Here is a 12,159-nt window from a genome sequence, read left to right on the forward strand (position 1 = left end):
CCGCTCAGGGAAATGGAGGGCACTTAGTCTCTAGAACTAAGGGAAAGACTCCTTACAGTCTGGTTAGAACTCAAAAGACGGAGTCAGTGAACCGAGTGGGAGGATAAAGCTGAGGGAGACGGAGGTTGGGGGTGGGGTGGGGTGGGGGCCATGTGTCAGGGTCTGGGAGATTGGAACGCAGGTAGGAAAGAAGTAGGTACAGTACTGTGATTGTTTGGGGTTAGACACACCTGCCAGTGCCCTTACTGAGAGTGTGCCCTTGGGGTAAGTCGCTTTGATCTCTGTGCCTCAGTTCCCTCACCTATAAAATGGAATTAATAATAGTCGCTGCTTCATATGGTTGTTGTAAAAATTTAACGAGGAAATATATATGAAAAGTGCTTCGTGTGGTGTCTTGCACATAGTAAGTGCTCACTAAATGGGAGTTAATATTTTTTATTTTTTATATTAAATATAAATATAATTTATAATATAATATAATAAATATATTTAATAATATATATATAATTTTGTTATATATATATTTATATATATAATTTTATTATATATATAAGTTTATATATATAATTTTATTATATATATTTATATATATAAATTTATATATATATAATTTTATTATATATATTTATATATATAAATTTATATATATTTATATATATAATATATATATAATTTTATTTTATTTTTTATATTAAATATAATTTATTGTCAGATTAGTTTCCCTACAACACCCAGTGCTCATCCCAACAGGTGCCCATCACCCACTTTCCCCTCTCCCTCACCCCCCATCAACCCTCAGTTTGGTCTCAGTATTTAAGAGTCTCTTATGGTTTGCCTCCCTCCCTCGCTGTAACTTTTTTTTCCACTTCCCCTCCCCCATGGTCTTCCGTTAAGTTTCTCAGGATCCACATATGAGTGAAAACATGGTGTCTGTCTTTCTCTGACTGACTTATTTCATTCAGCATACTACCCTCCAGTTCCATCCATGTTGCTACAAATGGCCAGATTTCATTCCTTCTCATTGCCAAGTAGTATTCCATATGTAGTTAATATTTTTTTTAATGTTTATTTATTTTTGAGAGAGAGAGAGAGAGTGCAAGCGAGGGACGGGCAGAGAGAAAGGGGGACAGAGGATACAAAGCAGGCTCTGCACTGACAGCAGAGAGCCCGATTCGGGGCTCGAACTCACAAACCACAAGATCATGACCTGAGCCAAAGTCGGACGCTTAACTGACCCAGGCACCCAAGTGTCCTGGTAGTTATTATTGATGGTAGTTATAATGATAATAGATTGGAAACAGTTGAGCGCCTGTAAGATTTAATAAAGGCTGTTTATATGCTAGTCATTGCATTCTTATTACCGACTTCTCTAAGCCTTAGGGGACTGAGAAACAGCTCAGCTCGGGCCCAGAGATAGAGGGAAAGGGCTTGTCAAAGGTAAGGTCCATGTAAGGCAAGGCAGTTAGCCCAGGGTGCTGTGCCAAGCCAGGTAGACAGCAGTATGAAGGCGCAGAATGGGGATGTGAGAAGCCACAAGAGCAGACCTCATCTTTTAAAATTATTTTTCTAAAGGCAGACTCTGAACTTTTTCATCTAGCTCCTAGAGGTATGATTCCTCTATATGTTTCTTTTCATTGCTGGGGCATATTCCCTATTGGCACAGGGAGAACATCATTTTCACTTGAAGATATTTTCATAGGAAATCAAAGAATAGGAGGCAGAAAAGAACAAGGCCAGCTTCTACACCCTTATTGCCTTCAATAAACTCCAGGCCGATCCTTGCTGGTGTACAAAGCATTTCCCCACCAGAAATGAGATCTGAAAGCTATCCCCACTTTTCTGTCTTTCCAAATTTGACCTTCAAATCTCAGCCCCATTTGTCCTTCCTAAATCAACCTCAGAACCACCGAATCAGATAGGTACTGATAGATTGGGGTACAGCCAGAGAAACAGAAATCCTGCTAGGTCTTTCAGACATAGAAAATTCAACACAGGGATTAGTATGCCGATGATGGACGAGATGAGAAGCCAGACAGGGGACAGTGAGGCAACTCAGAGATTAGCAGCCACAGAAAGCCTCCCTTTTATCCCTAGACTTACAGGGACGACTGGGAGAGGTGGTGAGTGGTGTTATCAGAGTTCGAGGACTGGGGCTATCTGGTGGGAGCTAGAGCCAAGGTGGGGATGCCTTGCAGAAGCTGGGGCCAACGAGGGAGGGGATGCCTGGTGGTGGTGGAAGGTGAGCCCCATAGGAAATACAGCTGCTGTTGCTACAGGTACCCCCAAAGTGAAATATCCTCACTAGTCCCTTCTTCTTACCTTTGGGTTGGCCAAACCTACCCAGAAGCCAAAGGGCAATGGACCATGGAGAATGTAGTTCCCTTGATACAGAGCAGAGCAGGAAATGGACAGAGAATGGATCTGAGAGTCAGAAGCAGATAAAAAGCTTAATCATCATCCTTATTTTGCAGAAGAGGTCCTCTGAGGCAGAAACAGTTCAGATTGTCCCAAACCACACTAAATGGCAGTCCAGGTTTCAAATCCAGGCATCTGACTACTCCTGTGCCCATTCTCTCTGTAATCACTGCTATTTAAAAAAAAATTTTTTTTAACGTTTATTCATTTTTGAGAGATGGAGACAGAGCACGAGCGGGGGAGGGGAAGAGAGGGGGAGACACAGAATCCGAAGCAGGCTCCAGGCTCTGGGTTGCCAGCGCAGAGCCCGATGTGGGGCTTGAACCCACCACCCGCGAGATCATGACCTGAGCCAAAGTTGGATGTTTAACCGACTGAGCCACCCAGGCGCTCTTGTCATCATTGCTATTATATACTCATAGTAATAATGCTATTGTTATTTTACTCATGTCAGACTTCTCCCTCTGAACTAGACTTTAAGTTCCCCAAAGGCATCAACTGTGTCTTTACCTTGATATCATTTATAGCACCAAGCCCAGAAAATGTAGATTGTTCATTGATATGGGATTATTAGCAGGTTTTCCTGGGTTCCACATTACCCAAAGTGGGGGCACTATTAAAATGTCCTCTGTGGTTCTAAATATTTGCTTTCTTGTTAGTGAGATGCAGAAATCCCAGATCAGATTCCAGAGAATGGTCTGGCAACAGGGAAAAACACAAGCTGCAATGAGAAAAATCAATATCTAGATTGCCTGAGGGTCTCCCAAAGGAAAGAGACAGTTATTAAAATTTGAAATGGCTCCGCTCCGACGTCAGGAAATTTCTACAGGTTGAATTGAGCAGCTCCTTCACCAGGAAAGAGGCTGTCCTATCCCTTAGACTTACTACAGTTTCTGTAATTTGGACTGTTCTACGGGACTGAAAGCTGCCAGGGTTTATGGTTTGTTCTGTTTTCTTATGAAGCAGTTCTTGAGAGCTAAGGGAGGGATACAGGTATGTTAGACGAAGTGTGTGTGATTCCTATCCCAATGAAATCTTTAGCCACTGGAAGTGGTAGGACAAGGAGACTGGTGGTTCGGAGTTGTGCTTCCTGGCCTTGAGGTCAATGGGATAGGGTAGCAGTTCTGTGCATGAGTGTTGGGGTCAGACTCCCTCAGTTCAAATCCAGGCTCTCACCACTCTTTAGCATGTGATGGTATCAGTATCCTGGGGATGGTATAGTATTATAATATAGTGCATTATCCTCATTTTTCTCCTACCCTCCCTGGTTGTTCTTTCTCAGTCTCCTTGGGCAATCTGTCCTTTCTTTCCAACCTCTACACATTGGAGTGCCTCACTTTTGGACCTCTTCTCTTTTCTATCCACACTCACCTCACCGAGTCCCGTGGCTTTAAATACTGTGCACATGCTAGTGACTCCCACATCTCTCTCTCCAGCCTGGACCTCTCTGCTAGACCCGTAGACCACTGCCTACCAGACATCTCCACTCAAATGTCCAACGGGCATTTCCAAGTCCACATATCTAAAACCGAATTCTGGATCTCTGCCTTGCTCTTATGCCTGCTCCTTTACTACTCTTCCCCATCTCAGTAAGGGAAAATGCCACCCTTCCAGGTACTCAGGCCCCAAATCTTGGTGTCATGCTGGACTCCTCCCTTTTGCTCATACCCCACCTCTGATCCATCAGAATTGGGTCTAGCTTTGAAATATACCTAGAATCTGACCGCTGCTCCTCATATCCATCATGACCACCCTATTCAAAACCACCGTCAGCTTTTCTTATGGTTAATGCAACGATCTCACAATTAGTCCCTCTGTCTTTGCTGCTGCCCCACTTCTGTCTTTTCTTAATCAGCATATTCTTTTTTTAAAAAAATTATTTAAGATAATTTTGAATGAGAGAGAGAGAGAGAGAGCAGAGGAGGGGCAGAGTAGAAGCCAAAGTCTTTACAAAGGTCTTTCGGGCGCTATGCGACCTGTTGTTCATCCTCATTACCTCTCTGACATCATCTCCTACTTCTCTCTGATGTGTGTCCTCCATTCCAGTCACAGAGGCCTTCCCAAGGCTGTAATCCGAGTGTCAGTGTGGCTGAGCTCTTAATCTAGAGACTCTGGAGAAGAATCTGCTTCCACGTTCGTTTATGTTGTCGGAATTCATTTCCTTGTGGTTGCAGGACTGAGGTCCCCACGTCCTTGCAGGCAGTCAGCCGGGGGCTACACTCATTTCCTAGAGGCCACCTGCATTTCTTACCACGTGTCCTTCCATTGTCAAGCCAGCCACGGCACATGAAATCCTCCCTATGCTTCGAATCTCTGACATCTTCTTTTGCTACCAGCTGGTGAAAACTCTGCTTTTGAAGGACTTACATGATTAGATTAGGCCCATCTGGATAATCTCCCTGATTAGTAACCTTAATTACATCCATAAAAATTTCCCTTGCCACGTGGTGCAACATAATCACACATGTGCTATCTCATCATATTCGCTGTCCTGACGACTAGGGCGGGAAACCTTAGGGGAGCATCTTAGGATTGAGCCTGCCATGAGGATATTCATACTGTTTAATAAACTGACCAATCAGAATGTATGTCAGCACTAGCACTGGAACAGAGGCATGGAAAATACTTGATGTTTCGGGCGTCACCTTTTACTTGCTGGATTGTGAGGTGAGCTGGGGGGGGCATCCCAGAGGAAACAGCTGGAGTGGCAGCTTTTACCAACTGGTATGGAAATATTTTAATGTTTTAACAACTGGGTGCTGTATCAGCGCATAGGAGTCGGTTACCTGCCTGGTTAGTGGGTTACAAATCACGGCGTAGTGTGCAAATTATCGTCGTCTTCTCTGTGCTTTGAAAGTCTGAGGTTGGTCCCGGGTGACTGCGGGTGGGCGGGAAGACCACCTGCCCCCCCCCCCCACTTGGCACTTCCGGGTGTGCAGTAGGCCCTCTCCAGCCTTGATGACTGTCTTTGCAGCGCTGGCATTGTTTCTGATGAATGTTTCCATGGGCAAAGCTGTCTTTGGCAGTGGGAAAGTTCATCCATTATCTGCGCCTCCAGATGCTGCCTCCCCAAGGGAGACAATCGATTCTATGTATTTGGGCTCTCCCCAAGCCTTGGAACAGATGTGGCTCAGTGAGGCAAGTCCTATTTACTTACTCTCAGCTTTGGAGTGAACACTCCTCAGTAGCCAGTGAAACCGAGGGTGCTTATTAACTTGCCGAATGAGGCCATACCACAACAGATCATTAGCAGCCTCATGTTTTGTGAGGACCAGTCTCTGGCAAAAGAGATGCCCCTTATGGGTGAGTTGGAGGTAGAAATGGGGCTTAGGGTGGATGAATTTTGTGGGACTGCCCTGTCCCTCCCACCTAATATTTTCATAAGGGTGAATTTCATTTAAATGGTATCAAGGGCAGCTTCGCATGGTGGAACTTGGAACATACATGCACAAGGAACGGCAGTGACCAGGTGGGTGTGTTGAAAGAAGTGTCACAGAGAGAAATAAGCAACTTGAGGGAGATAAAAGGATAAAGCGAGGAGAGTAAATCACTGTGCATCATAAACAACCATAATGTGAAATATGGCCAGCCTCACATAATGATGATGCTGGCTGGGACCACAGAGCACAGACCTGGAGTGATCCTGGCTTCCCTATATCTTGAAGCTGACTATTACTACAGTGTAGCCTCCTCTGGCATAGAAATATGAATTTCTAAAGAGCCATATATCTACTCCACCAGCAGCTCTGCATCCTACACAGAGCATCGAGAAAGAGCTCAACCCTTCAAGGGATTGCTGTTAGCTGACATCCCTGAGCCCTGTCCTAGAATGTACACTAAACATATTCCTAGTAAGGCATGTCAACAACTGAGTCTCTCCTTAGACCGAGTCAGCCTGTTGAAACTTTTGTAGTAGGAGAGAATTGTCTTCAGTGGCTTCCCTTCCTGTAACATTTCCTCCTGGTCTTTACCATTCAACCAGATCCAGATAGTTTTGGGAATCAGGTTACCCGACGTCAGGATCCCACTAGATCCAAATGATAAAGACACATTACCAGAGGATCCCGAAGTAGCAAGTAGGATTCAGAATGGTTGGCCTGACTCCATACGTGTGAGATGGTATAGACTCCATGCAGGTCACCTTCCAGCAAACCCTCACCCCTCTGCCCCCAGCCCTCTCCCAAGCTAAGATATTTTCTTCAGGTACAACAGTAGGTGGCATTAAAACGCAACTTGCTACCGGCAGGTGGTGACAAGAAAGCCAGAGTTGATTATTTCCACCCTTCCTAGCAAAATGTCACTGAGCTCAGTGGGAGATACCAAAGCCCTGCATTAAGTGACGAGAAAATGTCTTCGTTTTCCACTGCCATTAGGAGCAATCAGCTACAAGATAACTAGGGAGAAAATTACAAATGCCTCAGCATGAATATTGCCATCGTTGGCAGGGGTAAGGGGATGCTAGGCATAGGAGCAGAAAGATATCCCCCTGAGATTTTATGCCTGTCCCCCTTATATAGACAGATTTGGAGTGAGTATAGATCGTTCCAGAGTTCTTGATCTGGCTAGGTTTGAATCATGGAGAGAGAAAAGTGTAAAATTGAAGTACATTTCATGTCAAAAGTAGCAGATGGGCAGAATTTCAGAGCTAAGGGACCTTGCAAGCTTAGCCTGTTCATCTAGACATGCAGACTCACGGGATGTCAGAGCTGGCAGGAATATTAAAGACCACTGGATCAGACATACGGATGGCCAACAGGTGCATGAAAGGTCCTCCGCATCACTAATCATCAGGCAAATGTAAGTCAAAACCACAAGCAACCATCACATCACACCTGTTAGAATGGCTATTATTAAAAAGATAATAAGGTAACAAGTGTGGTGCAAATGTGCAGAAAAGGGAACCCTGGTGCATTGTGGTGCAGCCACAACGGGAAACAGCACGGGAGGGCTCTCGAAATAGTTAAAAATAGAAGTACCATATGCTCCAGCAATCCCACTTCTGGGTATCTATCCAAAGAAGATGCAACCACTCTCTCAAAGAGAGATCTGTACTCCCGTGTTCACTGTGACATAGTTCACAATAGACAAGACATGGAAACAACCTGTCTGTGCATTGACTGACAAATGGATAAAGAAAATATGGTATATACATAATTATGAATATTATATATGTAAAATAATATTATTATTCCGCCATGAGAAAGAAGGAATGGATGAAACTGGAGGGAGTTATGCTAAGACAGTAAGTCAGACAGAAAAAGACCAATATTGTCTGATCTCAGTTATATGTGGAATCTAGAAGAAGTCAAACTCATAGAGACAGTAGAATTGTGGTTGCCAGGGGTTGAGGGTTGGGGGAAATGAGGAATGTTTTTCAAAGGGTACAAATTTATAGGTAGAAGTTGCATAAGTTCTGGGGATGTAATGCACAGCATGGTGGCTGTAGTTAACAATATTATATACTTGAAAGTTGCTTGCTATCTTAAATGTTCTCACCAAAAGAAAAAGATAATTTACGTGAGGTGATGGATGCGTTAACTAACCTTATGATGATAAACATTTTGCAATATGTATGTGAATCAAATCGTCACGTTGTACACCTTAAACTTACACAATACTATATGCCAATTATATCTTAATAAAGGCCATCCACTTCAACCCTTTCACTTTTTGGATGAAGAAACTGACGCCCAAAAAGGGAAATAAGTTACACAAGGTCATACTTATAAACAACAGGACTAGGATTAGAGTCCCTGGTCTTCTAACTTTTAAAATATGTTTCCACCATACGCCCCCACCTAAGCACTTAAGATCTAAGCCATCCTGGTGGATACATGTATGTTCTGGTTTTTTAAACCACCCAGTGAAAGAAGTTCTTTCCAGTGAAAGAAATTCTAAAAACCCACTGAGGAGATTGTATCTCACTGTTATTTATGGTTAGGAAATTTTTCCAAATAGATAACTCAAAAGCCTCCTGCTTTTGACTCATAAACTCATTCCTCTTTGGTCTATCCCTAATCAAAATGGATCAGGATGGTCACTATTACCAGTAATATTTATGGAATATGGACAATATGTGTGTGTATATATGTGTGTAAAATGTGTGTATATACGTACATATATTTATATGTATACTTATATTTATATAACCGATAATTTAAGCTTCTTTTCTGTAGGCTAAAAGATTCCTCAGTAGCAGACCAAATCTGAGAAATAGCATGTATGAAGGAAGATAAGAGTCGGGCCCTTCCATTTGTCTTCTGTGCTACAGCAAAAACTTTCAGCAACAGATAAACCCATGGGCTTGATCTAGCATCTTAATATGACCTAAATATCCAAATCCACTGATACCCAACTACACCTCAGATAGCCAGAACTCCTCTGATAATACCATATTTCTAAATATGATAGGCAGATTATAAGAAAATGAGCTAAGTTTAGATATTTTCTATGACATCAAAAATCAGGTCAGGGCCTGGACTGATCCCATATCCTATACCTTCACCATTTCTAGATTAGAGTAATATTGCTGATCCAAATGGTAACATGATGGTCAAAAAGGATTCAGTGATTGACTGTACCTAGGCCATGTCTCACGATGGAGAGCAATTACTCATATATCCTTGATCGAAAATTAGTCACTCTCTGAGAATGTTTTCTTTGGCAATGAAATGTTCAGTTTTGTGAAGGACATGCTTGCAGTGAAGAGGGAGATAGGACCCTCCTGCCTAGAGAACCAATTAGCTCAATCAACCCTAAAAATTCGTGGGGCGACAAATGATAGCCAAAGTGTGCTCATAGCTCCCGAGTTCTCCTTTGTAAGGCAAGAAAATCGATTCAGAATTGTAAACACATTTTTTTAAGGCTACCAGAAAGTCTTATTAACTAGAACATCCTCTTCTAAATTACTGAGAGTCAATGGACTAAGAGTCCAAACTGAGTTGCTTTAGAAAGAAATACTTTAACAACTGAGAAGGCTAATGTAAAATACTTGATGCAGACAGACTGCTTCATTGAGCTTCCAATGGGCTCCATGCCAACGTGATCACTCCTTGAAATCAAGCAATCACCCTTGTAAAGCAAACTACTCACGGCAATAAGCTGGTAAGAGTTGTTCATCATGGCAATCAGCATGTTCAGCAGCACCACCAGGGAGATGACGTTGTATGTCCCAAACATGGTAGCTCCCACAAACTCTGTGAACTCATGTCTGGCTTTCACGTTGGTAACATAGAGATTTAGAAGGCCAAATACAGACCAGAAGAGCGACTGAAGGGTTTCAAACAGCCTAAAAGAGGTCAAAGAGCAGGTTAGTTAATTCTCTAGGAAGAGCAAGAAAAAGAGACAGAAAACGGGATCTGCTTAATAAGGGACTTGCCAGACTTATGTCCCATCAGGCAGACTGATGATCTCACTCCTTTTGGTCTCTTTCCCCACACAAACCAATCAGGTGGGTTTATTTGTTTGTTACCACTTCTATGTCTTACGCTTTCCTCTTGCACCTAGAATACCATTTCTCTTTTCTCAGTCTACACAGAGCCTATACTTTCCTAAGACTTATTGCAAGGGCTACTTCCTTTGCCAAACTTTCTCTTTCATCTTGAGACCACATGACTTATCACCTTTCTAATTACACAAAGATGGTAGATGAGTAGTTGAGAATATAGTGCTTGGGTTAAATTGTCCTAGTTTAAAAATCTCAGCTCTGTCATTTGCTAGCTGAGTGGATGTGAACCAGTTACCATTTCTGATACTTCTTTTGTGGTTCCGACAGGGCCCCACATGGTGCTAAGCTCAGTGGAGGAGCTCAAAGACCCTTGAATTAAGGCTTCACGTAGATTGTTTTAATTTTTTTAATGTTTGTTTATTTTTTGGAGAGAGAGACAGAGTGTGAGCCAGGGAGGGCAGAGAACGAGGGTAGACACAGAATCCGAAGCAGGCTCCAAGCTCTGAGCTGTGAGCACAGAGCCCAACACGGGGCTCGAACCCACCAACCGTGAGAAATCATGACCTGAGCCGAAGTCGGATGCTTAACCGACGGAGCCACCCAGGTGCCCCTGTGTAGATTGTTTTAAATGATATGTTACCTGACAATTACTGAGAATTTACTATATATAAACATGTTAAGCACTTTTCCATAACTGATCATTATAATCCTTGTAAAATCTTTATTGTTCCTCCTGAGGAAACCGAGATTCAGAGGTCACTCAAGTGCTGAGCCAGAATTCAAATCCAATTCCATCTCACCTCCCCAAACCACTGCAGCATTATTTTAGATGGCTTCACAAATTATCGTTTCCTCTTGTAGTATCCACCTCCAAATATCTAACTCTGCAATGATATGTTTTTGGTGTCTAGGGTTTCTCTGGCCTCATATTCAGAAATCTGTGAATGTAGCAATAAAAGGCAGCCAGCTCTGGGTGGCACAAATCAGCCATTTCTGAAGCACATGGTTGAGGTGCAGAACATAAGAAATGCTACTTTAAGATTAGATGTCTTGTTTCAATTGCCCAAAATATGTTGTTTTTAGAGTGCAATGTATTTTGAAAGACTTAGGGATTCATTCTTGGGTTCATCGGTGGGGGGGAATGTGGGAAATGTTTTAAGGATTCCTTTTATCTGGGACTGATCTTCCCCCAGATCTTTGCAGGACTGTCTCATCATCATTGGAGTCTCAGCTCAAATGCCACTTCTTCAGAGGAGCTTTCATTGGTCACTCTACCAAAAGTAGCTCCACGAGTTTTTTTTTTTTTCTATCATACTGTCTCGTTTTATTTTCTCTGTAGCATTTCAAACTCCCTAAAATGATATGAAATATTTTTTTTTGTTCAAATGTTTACTTTCTGTCCATCCCCACTAGAATGTCAGCTCTGTGAGGGCAGAGACGTACAGCTACAATGTACCTGGCACAGGACAGGCACTCACTAATACTTGGTGGATAAATGAATGAACACTTATTAACTATTACTATTACTCTTATCAAGGGATTAGAGTCTAGGAGTCTCCAGGCCCACTGACAATTGCACGGTCAGTAGGCTGCACAATGGGGTTAGTCATTCTGATGAAGGCTGTGCTCTGTCTGCACTGGCCTGACTCTCACGGAGCCTCCTTCATGGAGCCCATGCCTGGGAAACATGCACATGGTTCTTTTCAACCTGTTAAATGACTCTTATCATCACAGGTCACTTCCATGATTCTTCCAGTAGCACGCTGCTTGTGAGCTAGCCTAGAAGGAAGAAATTTGCTTTTTGTTTGAAGAAACAAAGGGCCAGTTGGTGAAGCATTTGAGAATCAAAAGTAAGCCGAGAGCTTGGAGTTCAGGGGCCAGGGCACAAGAACCAGAATATGGCAAGTCAGACTTCTCGCAGGATCTGAATTTCCAGGAGAGTCTAAACGTCAGGGCCAGGCAATGCAGTTCATTATAGAGCCAGGCAGAGGGTCAAAGAAAGGAAAGATACGGGGCTCAGGAGTCTGGTTGTACCAAGAGGGCACAACCCGGACGTGGCAGGGTCCATTTGAAATCAGGGCAGGTGGGAGGCCAGCAATGGCCCAAGCAGGTAGCCAATAACAGAGGCTGAGGCAAGTGTATCATTGATATGTTGGCAGGGTCTTAGGTCATTGGTTGTTCCCCAGAATAGATGGCATTATACTCCTGTACCGCCATTAACAATTAAAATTGCAATGGTTAACGTTTGAGTGTAGAGCTTACTACTAGCTGTTCTAATGACTGATATCAAGGTTCCC

General features: G+C 43.0%; 1 protein-coding gene across 1 annotated transcript in view; it reads right to left on the bottom strand.

Annotated features, from left to right (window-relative positions):
• The window catches only part of TRPC5 (transient receptor potential cation channel subfamily C member 5), a 267,909-nt gene that overhangs the window by 24,342 nt on the left and 231,408 nt on the right, over positions 1-12,159 (bottom strand). The window contains exon 8 of the mRNA XM_045471374.1: positions 9,508-9,703. Within this exon, the coding sequence (XP_045327330.1) occupies positions 9,508-9,703 (196 nt within the window). The remainder of the gene's footprint in view (positions 1-9,507; positions 9,704-12,159) is intronic.

Source organism: Leopardus geoffroyi, chromosome X, assembly GCF_018350155.1.
Source record: "Leopardus geoffroyi isolate Oge1 chromosome X, O.geoffroyi_Oge1_pat1.0, whole genome shotgun sequence".
Taxonomy (NCBI): domain Eukaryota; kingdom Metazoa; phylum Chordata; class Mammalia; order Carnivora; family Felidae; genus Leopardus; species Leopardus geoffroyi.